The sequence below is a fragment of the Oxyura jamaicensis genome, chromosome 12 (genome assembly GCF_011077185.1).
Source record: "Oxyura jamaicensis isolate SHBP4307 breed ruddy duck chromosome 12, BPBGC_Ojam_1.0, whole genome shotgun sequence".
NCBI lineage: Eukaryota > Metazoa > Chordata > Aves > Anseriformes > Anatidae > Oxyura > Oxyura jamaicensis.
In genome coordinates this window covers 624,357-646,127 of record NC_048904.1, presented here as the reverse complement: position 1 = coordinate 646,127, position 21,771 = coordinate 624,357, and the positions used below count along the sequence as shown (strand labels likewise).

Below are 21,771 nucleotides of genomic sequence, written 5' to 3'. Positions count from 1 at the left end.
CCCCCCCCCCCCCCCCCCGCCGCCCGTCTGTGTTTACAGACCACACAGGAAACTAAAAAGAGATCAGTTTCTTAAGATAGTCATGAGAGACCTGGGTGAGGTTGTAGAGGTTGTACGGTTAACAAAAATACCCAGAAGTTATCAAACACTGTAGCGATGAGTAGCGATGAGATGGTTTGGACCTTTTAGAGCGACAGGTTTTTTAAGTTCGGATCCTTCTTCCTATTACCTGCATAACTCTTTTCCTAATCAGTGTTTGAGACCCAGTTTGCCAGAAGATGCAGACAGCTGAACACAGCTACCCTGAAGTCCCCTCCCTACTGCTGCTGACTGATGCAATAAGGTCCCAGGCTCACACATGGCTGCATTTTCTCCAAAACTCTTCCAGTCAGTTAGGTTGAAAAGCAGCTGAAAGTATTTACACTAGCTATGATTCTGTGTTCCACACAGAGGTGACAAATTATTTCAGCTGTCCTATGAACTCTGCCTTTGACATTTTCTCTTTAGTACCTATCTCTGTTTACTAACTTGAAAGATAGCTCAGAGAAGTTAAAAAACAAAAGAACACAGTAGTAAATGCAATGATTGTCTCCGATCAATCTACATCTTCCCTCTCACCTAGAAGATGAGAACAAGGAAAGTTAGTCTTTGAAAGAATGCAAGATGAGTTTTCTGGGAAGTAAAAAATATGAACCACTGGTAACTAAAATGACAGTAGCAATACAATGATCCTCAGAGGACTGCATAGCCTAATTTTGGTCAGAGTCAAATGCAAAAAAAGACAAACTACATGTTTGAGGTAGCAGTGGTTAGGAACTGGGAAGCATTTAACCACACACACACACAAAAAAGGTATTTTTACATTTCTAACATAAGCCAGTGAATCACAGTTTCCCAATACTTTATACATATTTACAAAACTAAAGCTGGATTTTTTTTTGAGAAATTCAGAATCATATCATATACTCTTTCACTTCCATTCCCCAATATACCTTTACATACTAAAATACAACATCATAACTGTAGTACTTCTATTAGAATCATACAAATTCCTCCACAAATGCAACAGTACTATTTAGCAACAATTGTAAAATCTTACCACTAACATTATTTGCATAGATTTGTGCTGTCATCAAGCTTTTGTTTTGCCTTGAAAAGTTTATCTAGTCCATTGAAGCCACTTTGCGCTAAGGAAGCAAGCCAAGGTGTCCTTTTAAGGTGATGTTTATCCTGAACACATCAGTTTGACTATAAGACATAGCACAGTCTTATATATGTACCATCTTATATATGTACCTTCTTAAATAGGGCTTCTCTTTGCAAACATACACTGGCACACTGCACAACAGTGTGGACATAGCCAAGTTTGTTCATAATCAGAGAAAATTGAGATGAGTACATCCTAGTTTCCACTGCCATCACTTAAGTCATGATCTGGCAGCCTCTGCAAACAGCAGCCCAGCACTGAAAGGAAAGGTGTCATTCATTAGAAATTCAGTGTTTTTGCACATATTTGTATGCCATATTTCACCAATTATGTTTAAAAAAGGGCCCTCCTTTTACCATGATACTTCTACACTCACACTGTTCAGATAGTGTTGACAGTAAATAACATGATACATATTGCTATCTTGTTTGTTACAGTAATGCTTAATGGCCTGGCACTCTATATAAGACCTGGCACTCTATTAACAAGGAGTATTGAACAATCTCGTCAGGCTTATATTCGATATTGGAAAGCTACACACGCTTCAGTGGGAGGACATAAACAGCACCAGAACAATAACGTTACATTCACACTTTGATTTTAAATCTGGTACGAGTGTGTTTCACTCCCCTAAAGAAACACTTTGATTGATTTCAAGATGGAGGTAAAGACCTCAATGACAATGAGTTCTTACAGGTTTCCCTATACCAGTTAGATAAAGGAGTAAATCTGACTTACGCCTCAACAAAAAGAAAAACTGCCACATAAGCCCACACCTTACTAAGCATGATATACTTATGAATGCCTCAGACAGGAGAAGGAAAAGTTCAAGTACATCTTGCACCTTATTAGACACCAGAGAAGCTAAATCTGAAAAAAACAAACCAATAGGAAATACAATTTATTTTTCCACAATACACAGAGAAGTATTTGTTTTGCTGGGGCCATGGGGAGGTTGAAGGAATGAGGAAGCACAAGAAGGAGACAGCAGTGAATTTACTTCATAGAACATAAGGAATAATGGGAAGGCAGGGAAGTTTAACCAATTTTTATTTTCCCTTCTGCCATTAAGAAGCTGTTTTGCTTGATTGTATTTGATTCTGTTCTCTCCTGACTTTATAAAACCTTTTTCTTTTACCAGAAAACACTATCATAAACATTTCTAAGCACATATTATATTTTTATACTGTATTAAACAATAGTCCAGTAATTTAGTTTAAATGACACAAACCTTTAAATTTCTTTGGTTCTCCATTTTCATAAATCTGAGTTTACATTAACTCAGCATTGCCCCATCTAACCTCAGCTTATAATTCCCATCACTTTACTGAATGTCATGAGATGGGTCTCAAGCATGCAAGATTTGCCATTGGAAAAAGGAAAAAACAGACCCATCATATTTTGAGGTCTAAAATGCAGAAACATCTGCTAGAATCATATTCAGTCAGCTGAGGTTAGGAATATAGGAGCCTGCAGTTGATCAGCACTGCCCTAGGTGTCATGGAGGCCAGTGGGAATAACAGTAAGGGTTTCAGTAGACAAGGGTGAAATTCAGTTAGCTTAAAAAAAAAAAAAAACATGGAACAGAAGCCTAACTTTTTTATTGATTTATTTCGTAATTTACTTTCAGCCTCCTACTCCTCCTTGCTGTTTTTTGAGCCACCTGCTTCTTTTGAGTATATTGTCAGAGGTGGAGACCTTCACTTTCTCATGCTGGCTGAACTTCAAAACAAATACCATCCTATTTCTTCACTTTTTATCATTAGTAACCTTTAATGTACTAAAAGCATTTTAAGATAGCTTTAAAACAAACTATATATACATTTGCCAAGATCCGTAATTAAAGAATAGTTTGTTTGTTTGTTTCTACAGCACTGTTCTTCTGGTAAAATGATTTTCTTGCTTATATTGTATTACATAAAAAAAAAAAAAAAAAAGTGCAATGGAAACCTGAAAAAAGTGTAATTCTTAGTAAACAGCACACAAAAATTTTGTTCATGTAAAAAGTTAACATATATAAACTCACCATTAAGTTAACTTCAGATAAAAATTGTAAGTTTACTCACTGGCCTGAATTTTCCAAGTCCAAACCAAAATTTTCGTTCTTTAGTTTTGTACAGCCTTCTTTCCTTTTACCATTATCCATGTTGCACTTAATAGTAATTCCTATTCCCTTCTTACTCTTATGTACTATCCTTCTCACCATTGTCCCTTTCTGAACACTACCTCACAAGAATTTAGAATACTGTGAATGAAGATATAATCATGGGTTAAACTGCTTTAAGCCCTAGCACATTTATAAATTCAAAAACACAGTGGTTTAGTTTAAAGAGGCAGATTAAAAAAAAAAAAAAAGATTAAAAAAAAAGACAAGCAAATTCAATAATTTTGTAGTTGTTTCTTCAAATGTCTATTTGCATTACAAAAGAAAAACAAAAAGACTGCTCCTGAAAGTCCTGCTAGCAGCTTGTGACACCTGCAAACCTGAATGGCTGTGAATGCTGTCTGACTTCTAAGAGGTCCAGACCCCTGAGAGTGTGTCATACCACCCTCTTACAACCTGCACTTTAAAACAATCATTTTGTCAATTGTATCATCTTGTAAATACACTTATTCCCCGTAGGTCAACAGATGCTAAAGGTTATTCAAACTGTGGTCTTTATTATTTCCAGAGAGCAGTAGTTGATTTAATACAATGGGTTCTCAAAAAATGATTTAAAAACACCTGACCATTGACATACACGCATGGTCCTGTGTTACAGTATAAAGGAGCAATGTGCAAGAAAAGAGCTTATACTTCAGAGACAAAATAAATTTCAGGAACATAGTTCAAGAACAACAGCCAAAGAGTATAAGGAAGTATATCTCTTGTCCATAAATTTGTCTAGCCCCTTTTTGAACCACCTGATGCCATCTGCCTTCTGGTGAAGCAAGTTCCTGAAGGTCTCCAACCAATGACCCTGTAAAGCAGGACTTCTCTCTCTTTTGAATCAATCACTGATTAACTTCAGCAAGCGTCTGATATTCCTCATTCTGGGGGATCTGGCAAACAACAGTTCCACATTCAGCCTCTGCCCGCCTTTGTGATTCCATAAACTTCAAACATATCCTAACCCCGGGCCCCCCCCCCCCCCCCCCCAGAGTGAAGAGTCTTTAAGTCCCTGCTCATAAAGCAGCTGCAGGATCCCCTTGATCTCTTTACCGTTCAAGTTCTGGGAAAGCCCTAGAAGAAGAAAACCTCTAGAAAGTATTTTCAAACTTCCAACTGAAAATGTTTGCTGGAACACCACTGCCCAGCTTCATACTGCTATTCTTCTACTGAGGCAAGGTATCAGAGGGAGTAGAGAATTAATGGCAACAAAGTCAGAAATAAAACTCCACTACCAGAATACAGGGGTACAAATACCAGCAAAGTCCCTTTCTGCTTAGCAGATGCTTCTAAACCATGATGCTTCTTGATCATAGGAACCTAGATGATCATTTTTACAGCTAGAGACTGAAGCTTAAATTCCTATCGTTTCTTGAGAACTTTACTCATTGAAATGTATAATTAATCCAAAATAATTGTGAGGAAAACAAACAGGTCAAAACTTAGACATTTTTTAGATCAGAAAATTAAGCACATTTTCATAACCATCTATGTATTATCCTGAGTATGTTTGAACCACTCTTTCTGGTACATATTCAGGCAATGCTTTCATGACATAAAAAACACTACTGCCATTCTGCAACATAAAGGAGGACAATGCTTTCCTGGGTGGGAAATGCATTTAAAGTGTTACTGTGCTCTCCTACTGTTTGAAGGGGACGGGAAACATGGGAGAGCCTCCAGCTTGGATACACACACAAAAAAGCAGGCAAAATATAGCCTTTCTTAACCATGTTTTGAAGAAAGCCTAAATTGATCTTACTACCTTCAACAGCAGGTGCAAATCTACTTTGAAAATAAAATATGACCTTAAGGAAAAAATGAAGAAATGACACTTGCTTCCCATGCTGATAAAATTTCAAGTATCACATACCAGATAAAATCAAAATATTTTATAGTTTAGTCTGAACCTATGACTCTCAAGTGAATAGAAATTTGGTAACACTAGTGTGTATTTAAAAATAGGAGTATTTTGCCAAGTATACAGTTCAACCATTCTGTTCTCACAGAGAGAAACATTTTATTGCTTTGTACCCCTTCATTGTTTACAAAAGAAAAACATCTCCTCATTTTAGTCAAGAATGCTTCTGTTCCAGAGAACAAAGCCTTCATTTGGGTTCCTCTAATCTTTATGGTGTTTGCAAGTTGGTGTCAAAAATGTTAGTCAAGGCATGCTGTGTTACAGGTCTATGGGGCAAAAGCAGTCACAAGAGACTTTCCACCCAAGTTAGGAGACCACATTACCATTCTAACTACTTCCTATGGAAGTCACAGTTGTATCAACATCCTGCTGTTTTGTTTGTATTTAACTTGGGATATGACTCTCTACACTCTCAGCATGAATCCTACAATTAAATGAAAGCAGTCCACAGGTTACTAAAAAAGACTAGTGTTCTACATTCAAAATGGAACAATTTTTGAGACAATCAACTTGCTATCAATTCACTGAACACATTTATGGTATACAAATCTAAAGTTGAAACAAGCCAGAATAATAATTCTAACAAAAAAAATAGTAACCTACTTTCTGAAAAATATTTTTTCTCCACAGCTATTTATACACTAGTCTGTAATCTAACCTATTAAGTAAAAACAGGTTACTTTTAATAATTCATGTGAGAGAAGTTATCATAACTTTTTCCAAATATAGACTGTAATAATCTAAGAAATCTGACTCTGGTATATTTGCTTAAAATTCAATTCAAAGAGTATTTTTTAGGGTCATGTATCCACTATTATTAATTTAGCCTAGAACTATTTGCAAGGTAGGTGGTGGATACTTCTTCAATTCTTCAAAAGGTGTTTTAGGATAATTCTTCAATACAACAGCATTTAAAAAATAAAAAAAAAAATGCATAAGCAAAGCAATTTTGCCCACTTTTTTTTTTTTTTTAAGTAAAAACACCTCAGTTTCTAGTGTAGGCAAGAGAAGGTTATCTGCCTCCTTGCTTTTCTTACTGAAAAGAATAAAAGAAAACACCAAAAAAAAACCTGCATAACTAGCAACACAGAAAGCAGACAGCATCTGTAGAGAAGCTATAATTTTAAGTGCTTTTAAAGAGGGAGTTCCAAGCAATTTCAAAGCATAGTTCCAAACTTAAATCACCTTGCCAATTTTTCCTCCCTTGCTACATTATCTTCCTCATCTTTGCTTCTATGGAAGATCCCAAAAAACAATGATAATGTAATGACTATATGCAAGAAGAGATCCTACATTTTCACCAGCGATTTTCCAGTTGATGAGTCTCATGCTTCTGGCCTATGTATGCACTGAACAGGTGAATTGCCTACACAATGACTCCAAATGTTCCAGGTGTGCTGGATTTACCACTCACACAACAACTTCAGAAGAGGTTTTGACCATAGCTGTACCCACAGTGATGAGGAAGAAATCACTGTCCTGTGGGTTACTGAACCTCTTGGATGGAAGTAGGACATAAGTAGTCAAAAACATGCTGAGTTCCTTTCGCTCCCCAAGTACCAGTCTGAGATGGTAATGGATGGAAACAGTAATAGAAGGTAAGGCAGGGACATGAGCTGATTCATCCAGGAAGCATGTCTACTACATTCTATGAACATGCAAGAGCTGCAGCTCCTGCTGTGCTACTACGCAGATGTGAAATTGCCACCTTCTACTTCGGGTAAAATTTATAGATGGAAAGGTGTTGAGGATGTCTGGGGAAAACCAGATGAACGGTAAACTTCCATATACTTCTGCCACTAATATTCCATAAAATATTTTTACTTCCTTACAAACTATGACTATCTAGTTTTGCATATTACACTCTTCCTCTTAGGCTGTGATCCCTGACTTCCAGAATTCATTCAATGTCCCTCTTCATCCCTGTGATGTCTGCAAAAAGCCCACTTGAAGCAATTTTATGCATCCATGGTACGTTTTCCTGCACTAAAAGGGAGGAAGGGACCAGTCAGACAATGTTACAGACAATCTTGCTTTGATTCACTTCCCTGCAACAAGTTTCCTACTTGCTCTGTGCCGCTGCTCCTACCCAGTTCCTTAAACCAAAGCGACCCAGAGTATGGTCTTGCACCCGAGACTGGCACCTAGTGGCAAATGCCACTGCCCAGACCTTTTTTGGCAGATCAGCTAAAGCACCAGCCAAGGAGGTAAAAGTGCAGTTTGGGTTCAGCACTTCTGCAAAGAGTGGCAGCTGGTAGGACTGAATGCATGGTGGAAAAAACATGTTATCCTCTTCCCACAAATATTTCGTCCTTGACTATACACAGGTGCTGTTAAATGAATAAAGTAAACATACAAAAAAGAAACAGAGATAGGCAATATTCATTTATTATTTTTAATGAAAAAAAAATGGTGAACATTCTTCAACAAAGGAAGGAATGTTTAATTTTATACTGACACTGTAAGAAAATTTACTGCAAAATATAACTTAAAAATTAAACTTTTTTGGTTTTTGTTTGTTTGTTTTGACAGCACAGATTAAGCTTTGGAGATTTCTGCTAAGTGTGCCTTTTTTGTCACATGTAACAAAGTTACTGAAGGGTCATTGAATGAATGCAAAACCACAAAGATGTCTTCTTTTTCTAAATCTTCAATTTAAACATATTGCTAATTAAAATGTAGAAAGTGAATTTCAGGGAGTTTTAACCAAGAAAAACCCAAGTTTTGGTAACAAAGTTGGGGATTTTTATTTTAATTTCAGCGTTTGCAGCTAGAAGATGAAATGCATATAATTTAAAAGTTGAACTTAACAAAAAAAAGTGATGATAACTTTTATGTCTTCTCTTTCACATGGCACTGAACTTCCTTCCATGACTATTGGCTCTCCAGGTCAAACTTTATTAATCTTTCAAAGGGAAAACAATTTTCACTATTTCTAAAAAGATTACCTATTCCATATAGTAAGTTCCACACTCCATAAGAAAGTATTTTTATATAAAAATACTCATCCATCTATACAGCTATCTAATTTTGTTACGGGTGGGTTTCGGAGTTTTGGAGGGATCCACCATACAGGAAAAGACTCTCTGTATGAAAGCCTTTTGGATGCTCCGTGGTCATGAAAGCATGTTCAACAAATATGGCACTTTTGAAACATCTGAAAAAAAGAAAAAATCCACCTCATAACAGATCACAAGTTTCTACCTTCCAGCTCTTTATATTATGAAATGAATAGGCTTTCCTAGAAAAGGACGTTCTCAGTGGGCTCTGTTCCTTCCTGTAGACACTCAGAAAACAAAAACATACTGGAAAGAGTAGTTTACATATATATATTTCTAACAACCAATTTTTAATTTCAGGACAACTAAAACATTTCTATTGATGATAAACCTTTTTTTTTTTAAGCATAAAAATGGCTTTTGAAATACTACACAAAGATTTTTTTTAAAAAAACAATCAGTTATTAAGATATAAGCTCATTGATTTTATTTTGCTTGGCAGTAGAACGAGCATAAAGCATTAAGACAATTAGGTAACATGATGGATTTGAACACATGGTGCATTTTGCTGTTAACATGAATGCATAACTTCCATTAATGTCAGTATGAGTTATTCATACTCTGTGCAAAAAAAAAAAAAAAAAAAAGTCACCATAAAAAAAAATGTTTCCTCCAGAACTAAAATAGTAATATTTTTATACACCTCGGGGGGGGGGAATCTTATATTTAGAAAGTACAATACTCATGCAAATCTTTCTCCAAATTTTAACACTTAGAAATTCTTTAGAGTAAATCTCATGTTTTTACATATTTGCATCAAGGTAAGAGGAATTTGATGTTTATCTCCTTCCATCCAACTACCTTTCCTCTAGAGTACTTATGTAGTTCCCACTTCAAAAAGACAAACTAGATAATGAGTAAGATTAAGCTGCTATCCACTTTTATTCTGAACTTCCTTAAATAACTGAATTTATATAGGGACATGTAATGACAACCGAAAAAATTACCTAAAACTGACAACCGACTGCAGTCGGTAAATTAAAATGGATCTTGGCAATGTCAGCCAGATGGGCTAGAATGCAGAGTTATGTTTGGAACTTGAACATAATATAAGCATAGGAAATCATCATGAATGTTCTTAAACACACACTGCATGCCTATTTAACTGGAAGCTAGCAGCCAAGAACTGTAATCACTCAGTATTAAATACTAAAATGATAAATAAAAGTTATGGTCAATGCTGCCAACTAATAAATTATCCTAAAATATACAGGAAGTAAAAATGATTATGTGAATTTATGTCATTAATCTCACTATTTGTGCTCTCTGTTCAGTAATATTTTGCCATGCAATTTTATATGTATTGTTTTGTTTTCAAAGAATGAGACCAAGGCACTACAGAGCAAATAAATGACTACATGAAAAATGGTTGTTCTGAATATCTAGGTTATTGTAGGTGAATCAATATTTACATATTAAAAAGCATATAATATTCAAAACATCACATAATACTGCAATTTATATGCATTTCCAATTTTCTGTATAGATACACATCTCTTTAAAGTCAAAAGCTGGGAACATTCATGGTTACATCACAGTGTTTCTTCACCTATGTTACACAGTAGCCATTCTTAACATCTACTTTTATCAAACTGTAGTAAGCATGTGGCCATTTGCCGCTTTGTACTGTTTACAGCACTATTTTTCTGATTATGTACCTCCCTATAAAAAGAAAAGATAACTACAACAACTTAGCTAAAGCTAAATATGTATTAAATGGTTTTGTTTTTCTTTTTGTCTCACAATAAAATACTTTGGAAATTATAATTGAGGATTTTATTTCTTGAACTTTAATTATACACTTACCAATCTAGACAAGCCATAATAGCATCGCCCCTTTTTGGCAAATGCCATTTTAAAAGACATTTTAGAGCCTTAATATGCTGTAATTACAGATATTTTCCCTTATCATGTGTAGAAAGTTAGATTTAATTACAGGTCTATCTTCCTTTGCCAGTTCTGTACACATAGATGGTAATAATGTGAACACAGATCTGTATTTGTATCTGTTGTTTTTAACCCATTAAATGCAATGAACTTTGCACCATTTCACAAAGTTTATAAACCTCTCTCTTTGCATTTGACACTAACACGAACTCCAATACACAATTGTCACTGGGCCCTAAATCCTCTGTTTTTCATGGAAGTTACACTGCACTGATGTTTTACTTGCATGTAACAAATGACAGCTTTCAAAAAAATTATCATATCAATTGTTAAGTAATGAAATGACTTCTAAAATGAACACTCTTGCTTTTTATATTTTAAAAGGAATTTAGGTCCTACAACTATTGGAAGACCTTACATACAGAACAAAAAGCTGAAAAAAACGCTTGAGAAAAAAAAATCTAGAAATAGAGAAATCAATGTACTTACTTCATTTCTAGAATTTCTTCAAGCTGTTTTCTCCGCTCTATTCTTAGGTTAGCCAGATGTGCTTCCTTCTCAGCCAAAGACTGCTGTGTTGAGACAAGACGGGCTTTGGTAGAATCTAATTCTTGTCTAGTCTTTTCCAATGCATTCATCAGTTCTTCTACCTAAAAGAAGGAAAATTTTTAAGCTCTGTATTAAGCTCAATTAGTAAATCTTAAATCTATGTAAGTACAGAAGAAAAAAAATCCACACACAAAAGGAATTATGTTAAGTAAAAGGCTGTTCAAATCCATTCCTATTTTAAAAACTAACAACCAAAGTTAAATACTACTACTACCAATAATAATAATAATAACAATAACAACATTTCCATCTAGTTTTAAGTAACATTTATACAAACCAGAACAAATACAGATTGCCAGAAATTTATTTAATCTGGAACACTGCCACATACAGACAGAATTTACAAATATTTTCTTCACCATTTATATTTTTATAATTCAGGGTGTTGGTAACCCATCACAATAGTAATTTTAGAAATTTTACATGCAGATAATAGATATGTACTTTAATATAAAAACTTAGCATGGTCATCCACATATTTTTCATCAGAAAATGCACACCCTTCTGCGCTGGAACAGGTTGCCTATGGAAGCTGTAGACTCTCCAAATCTTGACTGAATGAAACCTAGAGAATCTGATCACACTTTGAAGTTATCCCTGCTTTGAGAAGACATTTAGACTGCATCGCCTCCAGTGGTCCCTTCTAACCCAAATTATTCCCTGGTTCTGAACTTTAAATGTCTGTTATTGCTCTAATAACAACCAAGTTACTTTCCTCATGACAACTTTAAGAATCTCTGAAGTATGGAACACAGGTAAGTCGTGTGATCCCACTGTTTCTTTAGCATTGGTAAACATCAGCTGAATTTAGGCTAAATTACTTGCAGTAATTCAGAAAAACTTCCTGTTTTCAGAAAGCAATATTTAGAAGTAAAAAAGTGTTTGCTATGCTGTATTAAATTATTTGAAGAACAAACTGAAGAGCAGAGATGACTACATATGTCACCTCTCTAGAAGCAGAAAAATCACTTGTGGGATGAATCACAGAACCAATGAGGGACAAATAGTTTCTGGTAAACAGGACACTTTAGTACGTTTTCCCACTACTCTTAAGAAATGTTCAAATGATAGTTTACTTGAAGAGCTGCAAATAAACAACAGATTTCATTTACTTGTATAAGGTACAGTGACTTAAATAATGAATACTGTATTTCCTGTATTTTATTTTTTAGGTCCTTTGCCCTAAGATTAACATTTTATAAATTAGCCAACACTTCAGGAAGAACATCTAAATAAAAAGAAATAGGAGAAAGGAAGAAAACTGGAACATATCCAGCTGTTCATGTTATACAAGTCATTGTAAAGTGTTCATTTCTGCTGGTGTATTGAAAAGTCTAACAAAACTCAGCTGTGGTCATATAATCAGTGTGTCTACAGGGAAAGTAAGATGTTTTCCCCCACGCTGATGCTTAATTGTTGTTTGTTGTTGTTATCTTAGATCTACTAACATGCAATCAGTGTCTATAAACCAATTATTTTTGTTTCAAGCTGAACAGTCATGGCTTTGCTTGCCTCCCATATAACAAGTTCAACAAAGCAAAATTAATAGTATCATCTCCATGAAATGAGAGATTATAATGAGCAGAACACACACCCTGTTTGAATATGATACACAAGTTGCTTATCCCTTCTACACAAGCTGCATCGGCATCTTAACAAACACTGTAAAAAGATAAATGGAATACTAGGACACATCTGATACCCTTCAGTGCCTAACAACTTGTATTTCATAAAAGCAGAATCAGGATTGCCAATAGTATTAAAACTACTTATGTTCGACCTTCCTCTCAGATAGTGAAGTGTAACACTGACATAAAAGAAATGTCAAGGAGTGCTATCCCATGCAGTAGAGTCTGTGCAGGTGCAAAATTCCAGTAAAACAGGTCCTCAGGAAAGATAAAGGTTTTGGATATCTTTGGGAAATGACAAAGCATCTACTGAACTTTCACAGTAAAAGGAGATAAGAAAAAATATACTTCAGGAAAATTAAAAAAAAAAAAAAAAAAAAAAAAAAAAAAGCTCAATTTGCACTTGGGAAAAAGGGGGAAAACATGGGAAAATAATAATAGCAATAATAAAAACCAGGAGATAGAAATTTCTTTAAAATATACTCAATTTCTAATATACAACAACTGACACTTCATTTCCTATTTTAGTACAAGAACACAAATCTGTGCTGTCTCCAAGAAGGATAAGTCTCAGCTACTAATAGTCTTATCCTTGTGGTTTTTAAAACACACAGTTTCTGCTGAACTTATAACTGTTTATCTGCTGCTCCAGGCTGATAGTTAATTTTGGGTAGCATACATTAACAGAAACAGTAGTGAGGATTCAAGACTGCAAAGTCATTCATTCATACAGCCTCTTTCTTCAAGACAGTGCCTTTAAACACCAAGTCACTCTCCACTTGGAGATGCGAGTGTAAAATGGCAGAACAGTACCAGTTCCATATCTTTAGTACAACTGCCCTCCTTTTCCTATAGATTCAGCTGAGTTTATTATTCAACCTGATGACTGACTGAATGCTCACCTAATTTCTGATATATCACTTCAGCTGTATTTTAAAATATTTAAGGAAATTAAAGACTTCAGAAAAACAAAGCTATGGATTTGTTAATGTATACTAATAACATACTTATACATTACCAGAGAAAAGATATCAAAGTTTGAAAGAAAGAAAAAGTTAAATTTAAATATGAAAACTTTTTCAAACCACAAATCATTAACACATGAAGACTTGGAAGTTCTTCCATTTACACTTTCAACACAGTATTTGCCAGCTAGTTCTTCCTCCAGTTTTTGAATATGACCCAAGTTCTGAGATGTGTTTTCTTAGCTGTCTCACCAAAATCTAGAGCAGAATTGAAATGGCAAACATTTGTAGAAAAAAAAATATTTTTCCATTTTTTCTTTAATCAGGTATTTTATTATGAAATCAAAAGATGTGAGTGCTGATGTAGTACACACAATAATCAATATAAATATATACCTGTAGCACAGATGGATAATTAAACACTGATGGTAGTTTCATCTAGATATAAAAGTCTAGTTGGAAAAAAAAAGGCAGTGTAAAACAGACCAAATTCTTAATGTAAGCACATATTTTCTTCTTTGATACTTAGAATTAAAATGATAGCAGAAAATATTAAGGGTGAACGTTGATCCTCATACGACATGGAGGACCAGAGACAAATCCATTACTACAAGGGTAAAATTTTAGCTTTCTGACCTATGGCAAAATGCTTCTTTCTAGTGAATTTAGTTGCACTGCATCTACAAAATTCTATGCACCCATGAATCCTTTCCAAAATGCTGGTACCATCCTGCCTGCAGAGTTGCTTTTTCTGCTTGTTTTGGTTTCTCCACTGTCCAGATATTGAACTGAGTCCCCTGTTGATGCATCAGTTTCACATATTAACATACTTTTAAACTGTATCGATTACTATATTTGTTACCTGTATTACCTCACCCAGGCCTTTTCCTTCAAAATTAAGTCATCTATTCTACCTAAATTAACACACAGACCTCCTTATGATGTTTATTTATACGGAAGTACAGAAAAGCGTCTCAGCTTAATTGCTGAGGATCAGCACCGTGTTCCGGATGCACGCAGAATCTCCAAGACTTTCAGGTGTTGCCGTCCCTGGGCGGGCCCTGCTAGTGGTGCCCTCCCGCAGCATCCATCTCTGCCTTGCAGCGACACCTTTCGGGCAGCTGTCAGGGAACACCTCTGACCTCCCATCAGCTGCTCCTCACCCAGCCGGCCTGAGAGCCTGCTCATTTTTCCCCACCATATCTGATAGTTTAACTGCTTGTGGGCACAAACCTTGTCATTTTAGATATCAGCTTAAAAACGAATAAGAATTCATGTTTTAAAAGAGCTTACTGTGAGAGCCTCGATGAATACAAAGTTCTTCACTATTGAATGCTCTATGCCCTGAATATAATTGTAGGGATTTTTATTTTTATTTTATTTATTTTTTTTGTGCAAGACAATGGCTTCTTTTTATCCTTTGCACTTTCAAATAAAAGCCACTTTACTTTCAGAAAGCCTGACTGCACTTCAGGGGTTTTAATAAAATCAGTACCAGAATTTGTTTACATTTCAGAATGGCAGAAAACCAGCAAACCAAACTATTACAATTCTTTCTTAATTTTGAGTCTATTTTAAATGAACACTTTCTACTTCTTCTGTAGTTTCACATCTTCAAGTACCATCAGTACAGACTAACATCACTTTCACACCAAGATAAGAAAAGAAAAAGAAATTAATGTGGCTGAAGTATACATCTGCATTACCAGATTCTGTAAATTAAAGAAGGTTAGAGTTCAAATGAATGACAGTTTATTAAAAATGCCCTGGAGCATTCTTAATTCCAGATTGGATTCGGCTCAGCACAACTCATGCTAACATAATACTGTTCCAGTTTGTTGGAATAAGGAGTGGGAGAGACAAATGCAAGTTTTCTCAGTTCAAGTATAGTGTATTGCTGCTTGGGCACTTCATTTTAACAATGATATTAGTTATAAATACAAGAGTTTGGGATTTCCCTTACTGACTTGTTCATGTATCAATAGCTATACAAATCTGGATGCCTACTTTAATTTAAAACCTGTGTTAGCACACATCTATTATTAACTTTACAGAGTAAAATTCACATTCATATCTCCTACTATTTAGTTCTAGCTTCATCACTTTTCTTTAACGCAACAATATTAACTATTATGGATAATTAGAAAAAAAAAAAAAGTGTAAAGAATTCATCCAGTATGAATTTATGTGAGTTCCATTTTTATAATAAAAATTCAGTGAGAAAAAAAAAAAAAAAAAAAAAAAAAGTTGTTTTCAAAGGTCCTTCCTTTTTCCATTTGCTAAGGAAATGCTTTATGCTTTTTTTTTTTTCCTCTAAGTTACCCACTATATAAACTTCAGTTATCTCTAGTTCTGTGAAGTTTAATATTTTTTTCCTCTTTGATTGAAATTTTGAGATAAAAAAAATAAACAAAAAAAAGGAGAGATTAGATTAGATTCCTTAAAGTTTCTCTATGTGGCTTTCATATGAAATTATTCTGTCACTGGACTAAAAGGACATAGGTAACACAGTCACAGTGATGTGGGAAAACAGATGAAAACCTGGATTTGTATGCAGAAGTATCCACTTACCAGCTCTTCTGATTCAGGCAGCAGACTTCAGCTTTTTGCATGAATGGATTGTCTGTGCTTCACATAGTAAAGGATGCGTGCCAGCCATCCTGCTCAGAACCTCTCTATCTCATGGCCAACTCAATTACAGACACATAGATCCAACACAAGTCATGTGGACTTATCCTGCTACGTGGTTTGAAAATACCTTGTTTCTTTCCGTTCCTAATGGGAATTTCTCAAGTGTACAACGGTCTATCTAGTTTCATTACAAAGGTGCTCTTCACAAAAGGGAACAGACATAGTTAAATGTCACACTGAATTTTGCAATACATGGATATAAGTTCTCTATCACACTCCCTTCTGCTTTCTTCTCTTCCCATTTGTTATCCATTGTGAAATTTCTCACCTCAGACTTCTATCACAGTTTTTAAACCCAGAAAACAGGTCTAACAAAAGCAATATAGTTAGGGAGACTGATGTTCCTGAACTTTTTCTTTCAAATCAAGAAATAAGTCACATATTGGAGTATCACAATTTTGGATATTGACAGAAAAGAAGAAAGAAATCATAATCATGAATGTATATATACTTTAAAATAAACGTTTTGATGGAGGATTTTGACAGGAAAGTAAGTACAAGTTTTATAAAATTTAGGATAATGGTTCATTTTCATTTCCTGTTTTTGTTTTGTTTTTATCATAAGTAGAGACCAATGGAGTGGGAGTATAACAAATTACCAGATGTGCTGAAAAAGCAACCCTCATTAAATGATTTGCCATCTCCATAGGAACAGAATAGCAAAATTATCAAGTGGGATGCCATGCTGCCATATTTGAAATCAGAACCTTACTGAGATTACTACTTAAAGTAGCATTTAAAATACTTTAATCCTTTTGCTAAATCCTATGTTAACAATATATGAAGCTTAGTTTTCTAAGATAAGGAAAAGACAGTATAAATACAGGACAAATTTCTCACCTAGACTTGGTGGGGACCACAGTCAGGGGAAGAAGGTACCTTAGTTCCCTTAGTTTTTCTTTACTGGCAGTACCAATGGTGGCTACCAGTCATGTTCACTGATATCAGTGCAGAATTATGATAGAGATATATTTCTATCCCTGCATAAAATATTCTAGAATTAAGTGGATTCCCCTAGATTAAAAGAAATACATATCCTAAGTAAAAAGATTAATAGCGTAGCAGTCTTTACTATGTTAATGTGAGATTCTGCAAGACAGCTCTGTGAAATGTATTCAAAAGGTTAACTTTCTTGATACTGCCAGTAAGAATTTCCATCATTTTTTATTCTAAACCTCATTAGTTTTCATTCTAAACCTCAGTTGTTAACAAGGACCATGTAGGACAACAACATATTTCTTGGCTTCATTATCTGGTTTTCCAATTAAGATAATGATTTCAACTATAATTTAAAAACATACTTTAAATCTTTTGAAAATATGTGTAATAATCAGCTAAATATAATAATAATCAATTATAAGAACCAAATATTAAAAAAATAACCAAAAGCAAAGAGATTTATATATACATATAATTGCATATATATATATTGTTTAAATTAATGTTATTTATACCATCATTCTCATTTGATTTCATCTTTGTGCTCTAGTGTTATGTTTCTTCAAGTGCAAAACGTGAATGTGACCTCCTGCAGAATTGAAAAGGATGGGCAAAGTTGCAGGATACTCCTTGCAAATGCAGCCGGAACAATTTACCCCAAATAAGAGCTGCTCCATTAGCAGCAAAATACAATTATATGCTGGAGTAGTTACTATAACATTCTGATTTTGCTACACTATATAATTAGAAGTAAACCCCACACCATGTCAATAAAGATACAGTATCCAAAGTGCTGCATTAATCAGTCAAAAAATGTTCTTTGTCCAAGGTAAACTTCAGGCTGACAAGGCCTAACTCACCATCAGCCTCATTCAACTCTAGAAGTCATCCAGACATACACTGTAACGGAAACAAGACCAGGCACCCGAGCAATTGTGCAACTCCACTTCTTACAAAAACAGGAGCATCTTTTTATTTTTTTTCATTTGATTTGAAAAATAGTATCATAGAATATCCTGAATTGGAAGGGACCATAAGGATCATCGAGTCCAACTCCTGGTACCCAAAAATTCAGAACATATGACTAAGAGCACAGGCCAAACGCTTCTTAAACTCCAGCATGTTTGGTACCATGACTACATCCCTGGGGAGCCTGTTCCAGTGCACGACAACCCTCTCAGTGAAGAGCCTCTTCCTGATATCCAGCCTGAACCTCCCCTGTGGCAGCTTGACACCATTCCCTCGGGTCCTATTGCTGGTCACTAAAGAGAACAGATCAGTGCCTGGCCCTCCACTCCTCTTCATGAGGAAGCTGTAGGCCATGATGACGCCTCCGCTCAGCCTCCACTTTTCCAGGCTGAACAGGCCTAGTGACCTCAGCTGCTCCTCGTATGTCTTCCCATCTAGGCCCTTCACTATCTGTAGCCCTTCTCTGGACACTCTCCAATAGTTTCACAATCTTTTTTTGTACTGTGGTGCCCAGAACTGCACACAGTACTCGAGGTGAGGCCTCACCAGCGCAGAATAGAGTGGGACAATTGCTTCCCTCGACCAACCCTGATGCACCCAAGGATATGGTTGGCCCTCCTGGCTGCCAGGGGCACACTTGCTGGCTCATATTCATATTTCATGGCCATATCTAATTAGTTTCTTCTTTCTCACCAAGCTTCATTTGATCAAATCTGTTTTAAATGGCTGGTGGTTTCAGTTCTGCTCAAACTTACACTTGTTTGATACCATGTGACCCTAATTACAAAAGTCGCCTTAATGGTGCTTTATAGTTGTGCAAATTAACAGATTCAGATGTTATGTATTGAAAAACTACAGAGCTCAACATAGTGTTTCCAGAAGTATTAATATATATATATATATATAGGTAATTGAATTATCTATTGAACATATGTTCAATATGGACACTCAGTTGTCCAACAGGATATTGTATGTGGAAGAAAATCTTATAGACTGAAAACAATTATGCTGTGTGATTTCAGTGTTGAGTCTTTTTAGATAAAACATGCAAGTAGAGCAGAGCAACTCTTTAGCCGGTGTTAAAGTACAGCGCTGTCAGATTGGCCTCTCTGGTTAATGTCAATAGCACTGCGTATAAAAAGTGACTAACGTGTGTACAAATGTTGATCTTTGGAGAAGGCATGCCTAGAATCATACACACATCTACTATTTCATCCACCAGGTCAACTTCAGGGAGAGAGGGCAAATTGGGAGTTTTCTTGCCAAAAGTTGATTCTTAGCACACTTGTTTTGTTACACTGCACAAAGCTACTTCCCCCATGCTTTTAATCCATAATCCCAATATATTATTAGAGTTAGAAATGCTTCTCCCTTAGAGCATTTCCAAAGGCAGCAGGGATTCACATGGCATGTATGAAGTCTGCAAACAGACAGTTTATGTACATAAGAGTTTCTCCACACACTACAGTGTGGTTACATAAGAAAGCATGCAAGAGTTAAAGTGAAAATGTTATAGTATGAAAACGCTTGAATAATTTCACATGAGAAATCTCAGAAAATAAGGTTTCCTATCCACTTTTAGTACAAGATAAGTAACATTAATATGCAGCAAGAGAAATAAAAAGATTGTGCACTTGGTAACAGGGTATAGCTTCTGTACCAAGGAAATTTGATACCATCTTTAGTACAGTGACATTTAACATAGCGTTCATGTGAGCACTAAATGCCCGTGCAAGCTGTATCTGCACTCTTCTTTTAATGCAGATAATCTTTTCCTGTTTACTTAATTCTATGGCATTTTTACTATACACTTATTTATGCAATATTTTATAGGCTTGGCACACCTACAAAGGTCACAGTGACTTGGATATGCTACATGCTTTAAACCTAAAATAAAGTGCTTACTATTGTATATAATGCAATATTCTCTACATAAATAACTAAGCAAAGTCATGGGATAGCTATACATTAAAGAGCCAAGTTCTCTCTCTAGCACACCCATTTGCAAATCACTCTTATCAAGAAAAAAATTAATACTCGGTATAGTAATTGGTAGTTTAGTTACATCCTCATTCAAATTTATCTACAGCCATGGGAGTACAGAAGAACTCATGGAACAGGATTACAAATGATTCACTAATTTAATTATTTTAGTCACGATATGCACATTATCAACACAAATTTACCAGTATGGGCTCTGTCTCTATATGTTAAATACATTGCACCTAAGACCTAAATATATATCTATTGTATCTCATTTCAGGTACTTTTCCTTTTTTTTTTTTTTTTTTTTTTTTTTACTGATAGACCACAGGACAATGTGAGGAAGCCTGCAGAATGTCTGGTAACTGGACTCCATTATTAACACATGATAAGCTAGGAATGATCACATGACAGAGCAAAAATATCAACCTGAATTTTGTCAAAAGGAATTCCCCTCCATGAAGGCAGTTCACAATGAGCATGTCAGATTTCCAGAGCGCTAAATAGAAGTCTTACCCAAATGGGAGCTCCTTGTTCATGACCCTACACTCACACCTAATACACAGTAAGAAGCTTACTGGATAAATCAGCTTTGGGTCATTGTGGCCTTCCCTCTATAAACACCCTAGAGAGTTCTCCATTGGAGGAAGGAGCAGTGCAGGAGGAGCAGGATGCTGAACTGAATTCAGCAAATGACTCAGGAAACATTACTTGTGCAAAAAGGGAGCCAGATGCGAAAGTGGTCTCACAGCCCGTTGCCTCCCACAGCTGGGCTGCCAGCAGCCAGCAGAAGCCATGAAGGCAGTAACAGACCCCCACAGGCGCCTCCATGATGCTGCAGGCACTCCAGCTCCAGAAGAAGCCATGCAGCAACTGAGTAGATCCTTACACATGTATACACAGCATGCAGCACTGCAGAATTACAACACTGCAGAGAGACAGAATGTGCAGAATTACACACACACACACACAGCATGCAGAAATTAAACTATGTAGAAATGGCTCTCTACGATTACACAGAAGAAAGAAGAAAATCAAGTCGGGGAGTGGCAACACTGGCAAGGGCAGGAAGGTAGCCCAAGGAATACTGTCCTTTAGAAACTGCAAACTTCTCCTCGATCATTACCTGAAGAAAGGAAGGAAAAGCAAAGAGACTTTATAACAATGGTTTTACTCCATGCTAGCTCCTGAAAAGAGTTCACCTCCATCTGTTTATTAAAGACGGCAGTAGCTAACAATAAATAAAATTATTGGAAACGACAAAGATGCGGAATCACAGAACTTGCTCCCTTCTGGCTTACTGGAAAGCTTTCACAGACTATCACTGAACCAAAACAAGGTTTCATGAACATACCCAGATGACGAAAAAGCTGGCACAAATTATTGTATCACCTACAAAGAAAGCAAAGATTTAAATCCTGCCATATCAGTTTGTGAGACATTGGTCCAGATATAAAGATGCAAACGCTGTAAGTCAAAGTTCTAGCACCAAGCCTTTCCATTTGTTTTCCCTAACGCTGTTAATGATACACCAGCAAAACACACATTTGGCAATGCTTTTCTGCTGAGTGGTAGATTCTGTTTTGCTAGACTGAATAAAAGGGGAGGACAAAAAGATTATCATAGTTCCACCCCTATTCATCTTGCCCATTTAATAATCCACCAGGTACTAGGAAATAATAGTAAAAAGTCCATTCTAGACCCTTATGGCTTTTGAGGGAGCAAGTATCACTGAGCTGCCTCTAGCAAGCTCACAGAATTTGC

The 21,771-nt window shown here is 35.8% G+C and overlaps 1 protein-coding gene across 23 annotated transcripts in view; it reads right to left on the bottom strand.

The window, feature by feature from the left end:
• Window positions 1-21,771, bottom strand: part of ERC2 (ELKS/RAB6-interacting/CAST family member 2) — a 537,199-nt gene that overhangs the window by 223,880 nt on the left and 291,548 nt on the right. For all 23 annotated transcript variants that reach the window (XM_035338170.1, XM_035338171.1, XM_035338160.1 and 20 more), the window contains one exon: window positions 10,713-10,873. In XM_035338170.1, the coding sequence (XP_035194061.1) occupies window positions 10,713-10,873 (161 nt within the window). The remainder of the gene's footprint in view (window positions 1-10,712; window positions 10,874-21,771) is intronic.